Genomic DNA, 11,281 nt, shown 5'->3' on the forward strand with positions numbered 1-11,281 from the left:
ATAAAAAATAATAATTAAAAAATAAATAAATGAAAAGAACTCTAACCCCCTCTGGAAAATCTGCTAGTAAGGGAATTATAGTAAGTGAAGTGCTTAGGGCAACCCTGGGCTTCTATTGTAGGCTCTGCTGGATGCATGTTAAATAGAGTAATGTGGAAACAGGGAAATGCGTGAAGAGGCTGTGTACTCCCCCGAGCAGAGGCGGCAGAAGTCCTGCCTGGGGCAGTTAGGTCGGAGAGCATAAGAAGGGGTGGAACAAGGGAGGATTTGGTTGTATGGCTGATTGCGGACAGCACTGGCTCAGTGGAGGGTGGCATCTGCTGTGGAGACTCATGCTCAGTCCTTGCCCTAGGGAAATCCCACCTTGTCCTGTGGGGAGGACATAACCACAGGTAGGTTCTCCCATCTCTGGCTCTCTCTTTCCTGAGTTGGGCAAAGAGGGCATCAGATATGGTGTCAGTTTCCACAACTCCCTGGCTATAGAGAAGTCAGACAAAGGAAGTGCTACCCAGGCTGGTGTGACAGGTGCCATGTATACTATGAATGCTGAGGTACTTTGGGGAGCCTTCTTGCTGGCCCCGGTTCCCTGTGGAGATGCCACTGCTAGGATAAGCTTGAAGGAGCTGGAAAGGGCATTCCCCAAGTTCAGGTTGGCGTGGAAGATGGGGCAGCTCTGTATCCGTAGGAGAGCTTGGCTCAGAGGTACTTTTTCTCATCATCTGCAGAGCCTTCCGCAGCCCACAAGGCACTCACGACTGCCCTTCCTAGCTGGCGCCCCTCATGGTCTTGCAGGCAGAGGGCTGTCAGACACACTTCGTGGGTGAGGTTGCAGATGCCCGTGCTGAATGCCATCAGGAACAGAGTCTCATGTCCTCAGACAGCTCCCCGCTTGGGTGGGGGGATGTCTGGTGGTGACTCTTCCGAGAGTCAGGTAGTAATTTACCAGAGCCACCGGGCTGGCTGGGTGGGTAAGGGAGTCACTGCCTCAGAGAGGCCAGGAGCAGGCAATGCCAGACTTTAGCTGTCTTTCCTGAGGCCAGGAGGTTGTTAGCCAGGGTGTGGTTGGGTCTTAACTCAGATGGGTAAGCAGGTCTGATTGCTGACTCACCAGGCAGGGCGGGGCTGGAATGAGGCTCTCCCCACTGAGGCCCCAGCTTTCCCCTCTGAAAAATGGGCACGGCTTCCCTTACGGAAGCTGTGAGGCTCCACGTGAGGGGTGGAAGGAAGCTCCTCCTGACCTGATAGAGGAAAAGCTTGATATTCTTGCTCCAGCAACCTGTGGCACTTGTGGGGTTGACCCCAGCGAGTGGCCCTCCTTGACTACAGTAAACTCCCGAGTACCTGAGGGTATGAGAAGGGCATGTGGAGGTCCTGGGCTCGGACGCAGAACCCCTGAGCTTCCACACCTCTTAGCCATCCACTGGGTACCATACCAAATATGTTACTCTCCTGGCTTGAATTCTAAGACAGCCATTGTGGTAGGGATGACGTCGGCCATAGTGCAAAGGAGGAAACAGGCCATGGAAAAGGAAGGAAGTTACTAGTATGAGAGACAGGGTCAGAGGTGGGCTGAAACTTGGGTTTGTTCTTTTATTTTTTAATTTTTTTTTTTTTTTTTTTTCGAGACAAGGTCTTGCCATGAAGTCCAGGCTGGCCTTGAGCTCACTACGTACCCCAGGCTGGCCTTGAACTCATGACATTCCTCCTGCCTCAGCCTCCCAAGTGCTGGGATTACAGGTGTGCACCACCATACCTACTGTCCATTTGTATTTTGAGAGCTTACTAGGGCCGGTTTAGAAGCACTGGGAGGCACTTGCCAACACTGAGCTCATGTTTTGGTCAGAGGGGAAAGCCATGCAGGAGCTTCAGATGTTGGGGAAGTGTTCCAGATGGAGGGGAGAGCCCGAGCAGAGGTATGAATGGGAGTGTACCCATGGTGGTCAAGGGCTGGTGAGGAAGCTAGCAAAGCGGGAATAAAGGGGATAAAGGCAGACTGCTAGAGAAGAGGACAGGACAGGTAACCAGGGTAGCTTCTGTGGGGCCTTGTGAACTGTGGGCCTTAGGCTTTGCATTTTTTGAATTATGGAAAGCAGTTGAAGTATTTGAATGGCAGGATCAGTTTTGCTTACCCCCACGCCAACTTTATGGAAAATACACCAAAGTGTATTCGTTGGCATGACAACCATGAGAACCCACCATCAAACTTTGTTGTCACCTATGGCTGCTCTTGAGTCATGAGCCACATTATTTTGGAGTCACGTCCAGCTTTCTTGCTGGAAGGGGTAGATATTTCACTGTGAATCTCCAAAAGAAAAAAAATTCTTAAAAATATCCACCAGAAATTATCATAATAGTGATTCTTTGTTTGTTTTTGTTTTTGCTGCTAGCACTCGATCTCAGAACCTTGCACCTGCCAGGCAGGCGCTGAGCCACTGAGCTGTCTCCCCGCCCTATAATAGTAATTCTCACTATCACATATGTCATCAGTGTACAAGTTTCTATAATTGTCTCGTAAATACAGGTTCTTCAAAGTCTCTCCAGATCCCTAGGACTCCCTTCCATCTTGACCCCTATCCTGGCCCAGCATTATATTTGTGGAGAGCAGTTGGTTGTCCCATAGCATCTCGCAAAGACTGGATTTGGTTATTGCATCCTGAACAGGGCTGATTTAATGCATTCACCTGTGTCTGTGTGTTTTGGAAATTGAGTCTAGAGCGACTTTGAACAGACTCTGGTTTGATATTTTGAGTTTTGCGGCTCACATCCTAGGTGGTGGTTCTTCCATCAGGAAGCAGGCAGTGGCTGCTTACCTTTTTAAGTGGGTAGCGGCTTCTCATTGCCTTGGTTCGTTAGTTTAGTAGGAGATGGAGAGCTTCACCTTCGACTTGATGACTCTGGAAGAGGCTGGAGTGAGCCTGAAGGCTGGGGAGGGCTCCCAGAGCTGGCCCTGGGGAGGCAGCAGCTGTGCCAGTGGGGCATTTCCATGGAAGCATGCTGGCTGCCTCTTTCCTCCTAGGCTGGAAATTCCTCAGCAGTGCTTCTGGAGCAGAGGTCCTCTTTGTCCCCATCTCACTCACCTAGGAGCGCTTAGAGGGAAGACTGGAGTGAGGCTCTCTTCAGGCTCCCAGACATCCAGTGAAGGCAGGGCCTGCTCCCAGTGGGCCTGGTGCCCCACTAAGGAGCCCTTCCCGCTTGTGCCTCTCATTCTGCACCAGAAGAGAAACCCTGGGGTGAGGTGGGTGCTGGGGCTTACTTGAGCACAGGAAGCAAGAGCAGCTCTCTCAAGGAAGGGTGAGACCCCTCCCCCCTGCGGCCCCAGAGATGGAAGCATTTCTCTGCCACTGCCAACATGGGAGCAGCTCTCAGCCTCGGGTGCATGGGTGCTGGGTACTTGTGCTGCCTTGCGCTTCACTGCTATACCCGGACCCTTCCATCCACCTTTCTCCTGTCCATTGCTCCTGTCCTGGACAGCTGTCTGCTGTCTGCCACCTTGGCCCTCTTCCTGTCACCCTCCCACTCCTACAGAACAGCTGGAGTTGTCTGTTAGTCGGGTGGCCCTGTCCTGTTGCCCGGCTGTATGTTCAGCCATGTAATCCTCACCATCGCCCCACCAGAGCAGATGCAGGGGTGAGCGTTGTTCAGGGAGGAGCCCACTGAGGTCCAGAGAGGTGTGGTCATACAGAGCAAGTTATAACCTTCCAGAGGCCCCAGAACCAGGCTTGTCTGCTGCACAGTGAGACCAGCTCTCTGATCCTCTGTCTGTTCTCTTCCACTATTCCAGCCATGCAGCCCCTTGGCTTGTGAGTGCCCCAAGTTTATTTTGTCCCTGGACTTTGACAAGCATTCTTTTTTCTTCCAGTAAGTTATTTTTCCTTTCTCTCCTGTTTTTCTGGCTAATCTTATGTGTCCTCCTTACATTTCACTTTCAGTGTCATTTCCTACAGAAGAATTTTTGCTCATTTCTATTTAGTTATAACTTGCTCTGTATGATTTTCTCTCCTGCCTTCAGGGTATCTTTTAATTATGTATTTGTGTGTGTGCTTGTATGAGAGGCAGTGAACAGGACAGGGGTAATTAAGAGCTTGGGCTCTGGAGTCAGGCACCTCAAAATGCTGGCTTTCGGCAGGTGACTCACTTCTGTGCCTCAATTTCCCTATCTGCAAAAAGAAAATAACAGCATCACCTCACAGGGTTGTGTGATGATCTGAGGGTCAGTGGGTGTGGAAAGCAGTACTGTGGCAACCTGTCGTAGATCTCATATAAATGTCACCTGTTCTCTTGGTGCAGGATGGGGAGGAGTAGGGGAGGAGAGATCAAGGAGAGGTTGCCTGTAAAGCACAGGATCAGGGCAGGGCTGGGTAGTGGTGGCTCTGGTAAAGCTCATCTTCTCCTGCCCCGTGGAACCTTCTGTCCTCTCCCTCTTTGATTCCCTGTGATCATGTTTTCTAGATCGGAGTTAGGCTGTGGCTGCTGAGGGATGTCATTGTATAAACAGGAGTAATGAAAGTGCCCGGAGTACTAGGTGCCCGTAAGGCAGGGACGGTCCACGGGTGGGGCCTGGCATACAGGGAGTGCTTCCTAACTGTGTGCAACACACCTCTGTGTCCTTGTGTCGCCCTTGAATGCCTGGCACTCAGTAAATCCCCACTGAATGGAGGCCCTGTAAGTCTGTCCTTGCCTGTCCCCTGCGTACCCCCACGTGGTGAGGACTGTGCTGAAGAGATAGAGGATTTGTTTCTTCACAGGTCCAATACCATCTGCTCTGAGGAGAAGGGCAGCCTGGAAGAGGGTCCACTGGCCAGAAAGTGGGGTCCCTGAAACTGAGCCTTGGTGGGGAGTGTGGGGGTGTTCCAGAAGGAGGAGCTGGACAGGCTGTTCCTTTCTTTCTGAGACAGAGTCTCACTATATGGTTCAGGCTGGTCTTGAACTCGTGGCAGTCCTCCTACTTCGGCCTCCCAGGTGCTGAGACTACAGGCATGCACCATCACGCCTGGGTGGACAGGCCATTCTGCGAGGGGGCTGGGGGAGCACTTTGTTGTGGCCGGAGGGCAGGATATAGCAATTGGGAGCGTTAATGGCGGAGGAGGCTGGCCTAGGGACTCAGGTGAGAGGTGAGGTGAAGGCAGGGCTGGGCTGGGGCCATGGGTAGAGGTGGGTGTTGAAATTACAGTTCCTGTTTCTGGGCCCTTCTGTGTGTCATAGCCCCTGAGTCAGGTACTGCATGAGTTGCCTCATTTAATTCTCATGACCCCACTGTGCAGCAGGGACTTCTTGTTTGTCTGTTTATATTTTTCAGATGAGGAAACTGAGGCTCAGAGAGGTGAGGTCACATGCCCAAGGCCCCACAGCTAGAGAGTGGCAGAACTGGGACTCACCTCCAGGTCTGTGGGACTCCGCCGGCTGGGTCTGCCTCTGCCTCTTCCTCTGCCTCTGCCTCTGTCCGCCTGGTGTGGCCCTGGGCAGGTGCTGTTACTCCTGGCATCCTGGTCCCTGCCCACATTGCAGGGGTATGGCCAGATGCTTGCAGGGGTCAGGGATGAGGATCCAGAGGGCTTATCTGGTCCTCAGGATGGAGGGAGCTAGGCCTAAGGGCTGTGGAAGGGGCTCGGGGCTGAGGCTGGCAGGCTTCCCTGCGTCTTGAGTGGAGAGGATGGGGCTCTCCTCAAGGCAGAAGGAGGAAGGGTTTGGGGTGGAAGGAGGAAGTAGTGGGTGAGAAGTCATCTGGCGGCGCAGGGGACCTGCCTGCTCTCTGCTGACACCACTGTGAGGGGTGAAGGGCACTGGCGGCACGAGGCTTCCCCTCCCAGAGCTTTGGTTTCCTCATCTGTCAGACCTGAGGCGGCCCCTGGCCCCTGGCTGAGGGCTCCATCCCCACATGTCAGGCACTTGGCGCAGCGCAGTTCTCGGCAGCACCATTCTTGGAGCATCCACTGGGCACCGGCACAACACTGGACTGGTTCTTTTTTTTTTTTTTTCCCCCGGTACCGGGAGTCAAACTCACGACTCTGCACTTGCCAGGCAGGCGCTGTGCCACTGAGCTAATCCCCAGCCCTGAATTGGTTCTTTCAATCCATTGCCCCTCTTTTAGTTCTCATAACCACACTTTGCAGCAGGACTTGTGTCCTGGTTTAGTAAGAACCTTTGTTCAGAGAGGTAACTTGTCTGAGGTAGCACAGCAGTGTCTGAAGGTCCTGAGTTCCTGACTCAGCTCCACAGACTGAGAAGCCCACACCCTGGGCATAGGAAGGTTGAGCCCTGTAACTGCCCGGCTGCCTGGTGTTGGGCAAGTCCTTTCACTTCGCCTTTATTTCCTTACCTGGAAGTTGGCACGTTTGTAGGGCTTGCTGGACAGGGTCATTTGTGGATAAAATGAGCTCTGAGATTGAAGTACTGGGCGTGGTGACCAGTAGAGAGCCAGCGTGCTCTAGGCAAAGGGAGGAGTGCTGGCTGCTGCCGCGGTTCCCAGCCCGTCCTTCCACAGCGCTGTGCTGGCTGTGTAGCGGGGGCACTGGTGCAGCCTCACTTCACTGTGGGTATTCAGACGTTCAGAGGAGAGGGGAGAGGGCCGAGTTCATACCTCCAGGGGTAGTTCCATTCCTTGCACAGAGTTGCCACCTCCCCTGGGCAGATTTAGGTATAATTGGAACCCATCTTTAAACTCTTCAAGGAAAAGAAAGAGGGTTGACTATAGCTGACGATCCAGCGTGGTAAGGTTCCGATGCTCCTTCACGAAGACTACTTGATAAACTGGAATCTTTGCCCCTCTACCCTTAGCTCTGTGGGGGCTTCGTTCTTTCCTTTTGGTGGCTTAAGGACCACCAGCAGCTCTGGGTTTATATCCACCCTCTTACCCTTGTGGACAGGGAGCACTTGGCTCCTGGAAGTGCAGTGTCAGTTTAGGTCCTTCTTAGGCCCCTGGCCTCCCTGGAGCTCGCTGGGGAGGATGGAGATGTGCTTGGCTCCGGGGCTCACTGTGTTGGGATGAGTAGGAGGCTGGTTGTCTGAAGGCAGGTGCATTTCGTTCATGTGTCAGTTCTTTCACAAATGCGTACTGAGCACCTACTGTGTGCCACAGCTTGTACAAGTGAGTAAAACAGAAAGTCCGCTCAGGGAGCTGTCACTGAGGGAGACATGAGAGCATCATAGCCTGTGGAGCGTGTCAGAAGGGGATGAGCGCCGGCCGTGGGGATAACAGCTGGGCATGCTGTGGGGGATGGGGTGGTGGGTGGGCCTTATCAGGAAGGGGAGGCTTGAACAAAGACCTGCAAGGGTTAGGGGAGCAAGCTCTGTGGGGATCTGGGGAAAGAGATCTTGGCTGGTGAGAGCCAGGGCTGAGCTGGAGCCTGCCTGGAGTTGGGGGAGGGAGATACGAGATCAGGGAGGCGACAGGCCAGAACTCAGGGAGCAAGTGGTGGGAGGACTTCACAGCCCTTGGGTGTGGCTGCAGTGGGAGGCAGGGGCAGAGAGAGGAGCCTGTGGGAGGAGGCCCAGGGAGGAAGGGTGGTGGGGTGTTGGCACCCACTGACAGTTCCTCCTCCCCTGCAGACATCCGCCTCCGGGTTCGAGCAGAGTACTGTGAGCACGGGCCGGCCTTGGAGCAGGGCGTGGCATCCCGGCGACCCCAGGCACTGGCGCGGCAGCTGGACGTGTTTGGGCAGGCCACTGCAGTGCTGCGCTCGAGGGACCTGGGCTCCGTGGTTTGTGACATCAAGTTCTCGGAGCTCTCCTATCTGGATGCTTTCTGGGGTGACTACCTGAGTGGCGCCCTGCTGCAGGCCCTGCGGGGCGTGTTCCTGACTGAGGCCCTGCGCGAGGCCGTGGGCCGGGAGGCCGTCCGCTTGCTGGTCAGTGTGGACGAGGCCGACTACGAGGCCGGCCGGCGCCGCCTGTTGCTGATGGAGGAGGATGGGGGGCAGCGCCCGTCAGAGGCCTCTTGATCGTGGATCTTGCAGGACTGACCCCACTTCCAAGTCTCCAGTCCACCTTCTGCCCTGGAGAGTGACCATCTCTGCCCCTAGAGAACTGTCGTCTGGCCGCTCAGACTGCTCCAGGACGGCAGCTCCTTGACAGCCTCTTCTGCAGGATGTGGGCTCTGAGGCCTAAACCACTTCCAGCCCAGTTTCCTTCCCAAACTCCCTCCACCCCCAGGTGTGTTCTCTTAGCCTCAGGAGGCCAGAGACTCAGGCTTGCAGATCACAAAAGATGGGCGGTGTAGCCACACTCACCAAAGCCCCCATCGTGTCTCTGACCCTGGCTCTGTGCACATGTACGCCAGTGCATACAGGTACCCACTCATGCACTGCCCCTCTGGCCCTTGCCCTGGCCTGCTCCGCACTCATTGGCCTAAGGGCTTTTCTCTCAGGATCTCTCATTTTACCGCCCCCACCTGGGCTTCAGCCACACCAGTGGGCCTGGAGCTGGGTGCACATGGGCCTGCTCACCTTGCCTATGCATCTCTAGCCAGCCAGGGCTCTGTCTAGTGTCCCCACACAGACCTAGCTGTCTTCGCCATCCCCCTGCTCCCCAGGGCCCGACACAGACTTGCACTTACTGGGACCCTTACCCTGAGTGTCACATGTGGGTGTTGTGGCAGAATCAGATCAAGGTTTGCTGTTGCCTGTGGGGCCAGGGCCAGTACTGGCTGCCTTGTAAAGGAAAGGCAAAGATTTGAGGCTGATGGAAAGACCTTTTGCAAATGGCACCAATAAAACTGCCTTGGAAGGGGCACAGGTGGGCATTAAGGCTCTCTAGGACTTTCTAAAATTTTGGCGGCACTGGGGATTGAACTCACGTGCTGCGCGCACTAGGCAAGTGCTCGACTGCTGAGCTACATCCCCAAACCCTTTCTAGAACTCTTTCTGATGGGCTAGGGGAAGGACTGTCCCTGGCCAATGTTAGAGGCTGGAGGGCACCATAGGATACTAGGTCATCTGCCAGGTGCTACCACAGGCTTGCACTCTGGGCCCCCGTTGGCTCATGTGTCAAAGAAGGAAATACTGCCTTGGAGTCAATACCGTACCCCCCCACACACACCCCATTCACACAGGCTTTGCTCCTGTAGGTCCTTGGAGGAGGGTGGCGCACACACACACACACCCATTCACACACACACACACACACCCATTCACACAGGCTTTGCTCCTGTAGGTCCTTGGAGGAGGGTGGCTCCCAGGATTTTTAACTAGTGTCGTGAGGTGAGCCAGCCATCCCTAAGGCTGCTGAAGCCCCAAGGTCTGGAAACTGAGCGGCCAGGCCACCGCAGGTTCTTTGCCTGGAATCCGCACCCCATGTGGCTCCTGCTATCACACGTGAGACATTCATCACCTTCTCAACTTGGGTGTCTGTTGTTCCTCTTTCTGAGACAAAGCACTTCCTGCCGCCGTGTGGCTGTAGCTGAGGTTGTGGCCTGCCTTTCCCCTTCCTCTGTAAGGGCTGAGGAACTCAGAATTGTTACACAATATGGGGTTTTCTTTCCGGAAGGGGGAGGGACCCAGGCCTGGGGAGTTGGGGTGCTATGGGTAGGGATTCCCTGGGACTGTACCTTCCTGGGGGAGGGGTGCACCGTTTGCCCACATCCTAGAACCTGTCCTGGCCTCTCGACCTGCGTGGATGTGCAAGGATAGAGGGCAAGCCTGAGAGTTGAGCCCTATCCAGGAGCTGAGGCTGGTCCAGCCAGGTGTGTACGTCCAAACCTGGCTTTACTGTCTCTGGGAGGTTGCTAAGTTCTACTGGTGCCTACTCAAGGTCTTTGCACATATATGCATATGTGCTACTAGGGATTTACCCCAGGACCGTCGCACCAACCTACATCCTCAGCCCTTTTTATTTTTGTTTATTGTATTTTGGTTTTTGTCTTGAGACAGGGTCTCACTATTCAGTTCAGGCTGGCTTTGAGCTCACTTTGTAGCCCAGGCTGGCCTCAAATTTGGAGTAATCCTCCTGCCTCAGCCTCCTGAGTGCTGGGGTTATATGCATGTGCCACCATGCCTGGTTGTTTTTGTCTTTGTGAGACAAGGGTCTCGTTACATAGTTCTGGCTGGCCTTGAACTCAGCTGTATTCCAGGTTGACTTCGAACTCATGGCAGTTCTGTCTCAGCCCCGCTAGATGCTGGGATTATATATAGGCTTGTGCTACCATGCCTAGCTTCAAGGTCTGTTTACTTGTTTTTATTTTGTTCTTTCAGACGGGGTCTCACTATGTAGTTCAAGCTGCCTTGAACTCACTATGTAGTCCATGCCTGCCTTAAACTCACGGTGCTCCTTCTGCCTCGGCTTCCCCAAGTGCTGGGATTACAGGGATGTGCCACCACACCTAAGTCAAAGTCTAATACTCGGCCACTCCTTGTGGATTTTATCTGCATTTTTGATAAAAAGTGGGCTCCGGGAAGTGACTTTCCTGAGGGATAGAGACGCTGAGAGGCTGAGTGTTTCTACTCTGATGACAGCAGGTTGGGCAGCAGGGTGGGCTTGTGGCTCCCTTGGTCAAGCCCTTCCTCCACACGGAGGGCTCTCTGGCCAGAAAGGAGTATGTGCTTTCTTTCCATGATCTGGGATTTGAGGCTCTGCTCTGCTTGGGGTTTAACGCTGCCTAGGAGTGGGAGCTGCTGCTTGCCTTGGCCTTTGCAGACCTTCATTCCTGGGCTAAGCCAGTGCTGCGTTCCTCAGGCTGTAAGGCTGGTCTCCCTGTGTGCGAATGATGACTCCGCCCCTGCCTGGGCACCTTTCTGGCTCCACCCTTCCGCTTCAGTTCCACCCTGTAGGCACCCTGCCCCACCCTATCAGCTGCCCTCTGGTGGCTGGCCTAGCGTGCCCAGTAGGGAGGCTGCAGGAACCCTGTGCATCCCAGGACGTCTGTGGTGGTGGACACCTCCAGGCAGCGCCTCACATTTCCAGAACATTCCTAAGCGCAAGCACCCTGGAGCCTTGTTGGACTTGTTAGCACATACAGGATGCTACGGGTGACTGAAAGGCCCGGAAGTGGGCCAGATCAAGGCCATGAGGATGACAGGAATTCAAAGAGCTTCAGAAGTTGGGAAACAGGGTTCTGTGGAGCAGGGTGTGGGAAATAAGGACCTGTGCGGCCTCTGAGGAAGGTGAACTGTACGGAGGAGTGGAGACTGCAGCTGGCCTTCGAAGCATGACTAGGAGTTCAGCAGAATGAAGAGGCATTTCAGGCAGAGAAAACGGTCCTTTCCAAGGCCTTGGGGAATATTCCTGAGTGGGTATAGAACGATGGGTGGAAAAAAACAGCCAACTACCCGCTTGTTTGTTTGCGGTCGTC

At 54.3% G+C, this 11,281-nt stretch overlaps 1 protein-coding gene across 1 annotated transcript in view; it reads left to right on the forward strand.

Moving 5' to 3' along the window:
• The window catches only part of Dedd2 (death effector domain containing 2), a 17,393-nt gene extending 8,651 nt beyond the window's left edge, over positions 1 to 8,742 (forward strand). The window contains exon 5 of the mRNA XM_005412386.2: positions 7,546 to 8,742. Within this exon, the coding sequence (XP_005412443.1) occupies positions 7,546 to 7,937 (392 nt within the window). The 3' untranslated portion in view covers positions 7,938 to 8,742. The remainder of the gene's footprint in view (positions 1 to 7,545) is intronic.
• The last annotated feature ends 2,539 nt before the right edge of the window (positions 8,743 to 11,281 follow it).

This window comes from Chinchilla lanigera, unplaced genomic scaffold (assembly GCF_000276665.1).
Source record: "Chinchilla lanigera isolate Chin_1 unplaced genomic scaffold, ChiLan1.0 scaffold00154, whole genome shotgun sequence".
In the NCBI taxonomy this organism is placed as follows: domain Eukaryota; kingdom Metazoa; phylum Chordata; class Mammalia; order Rodentia; family Chinchillidae; genus Chinchilla; species Chinchilla lanigera.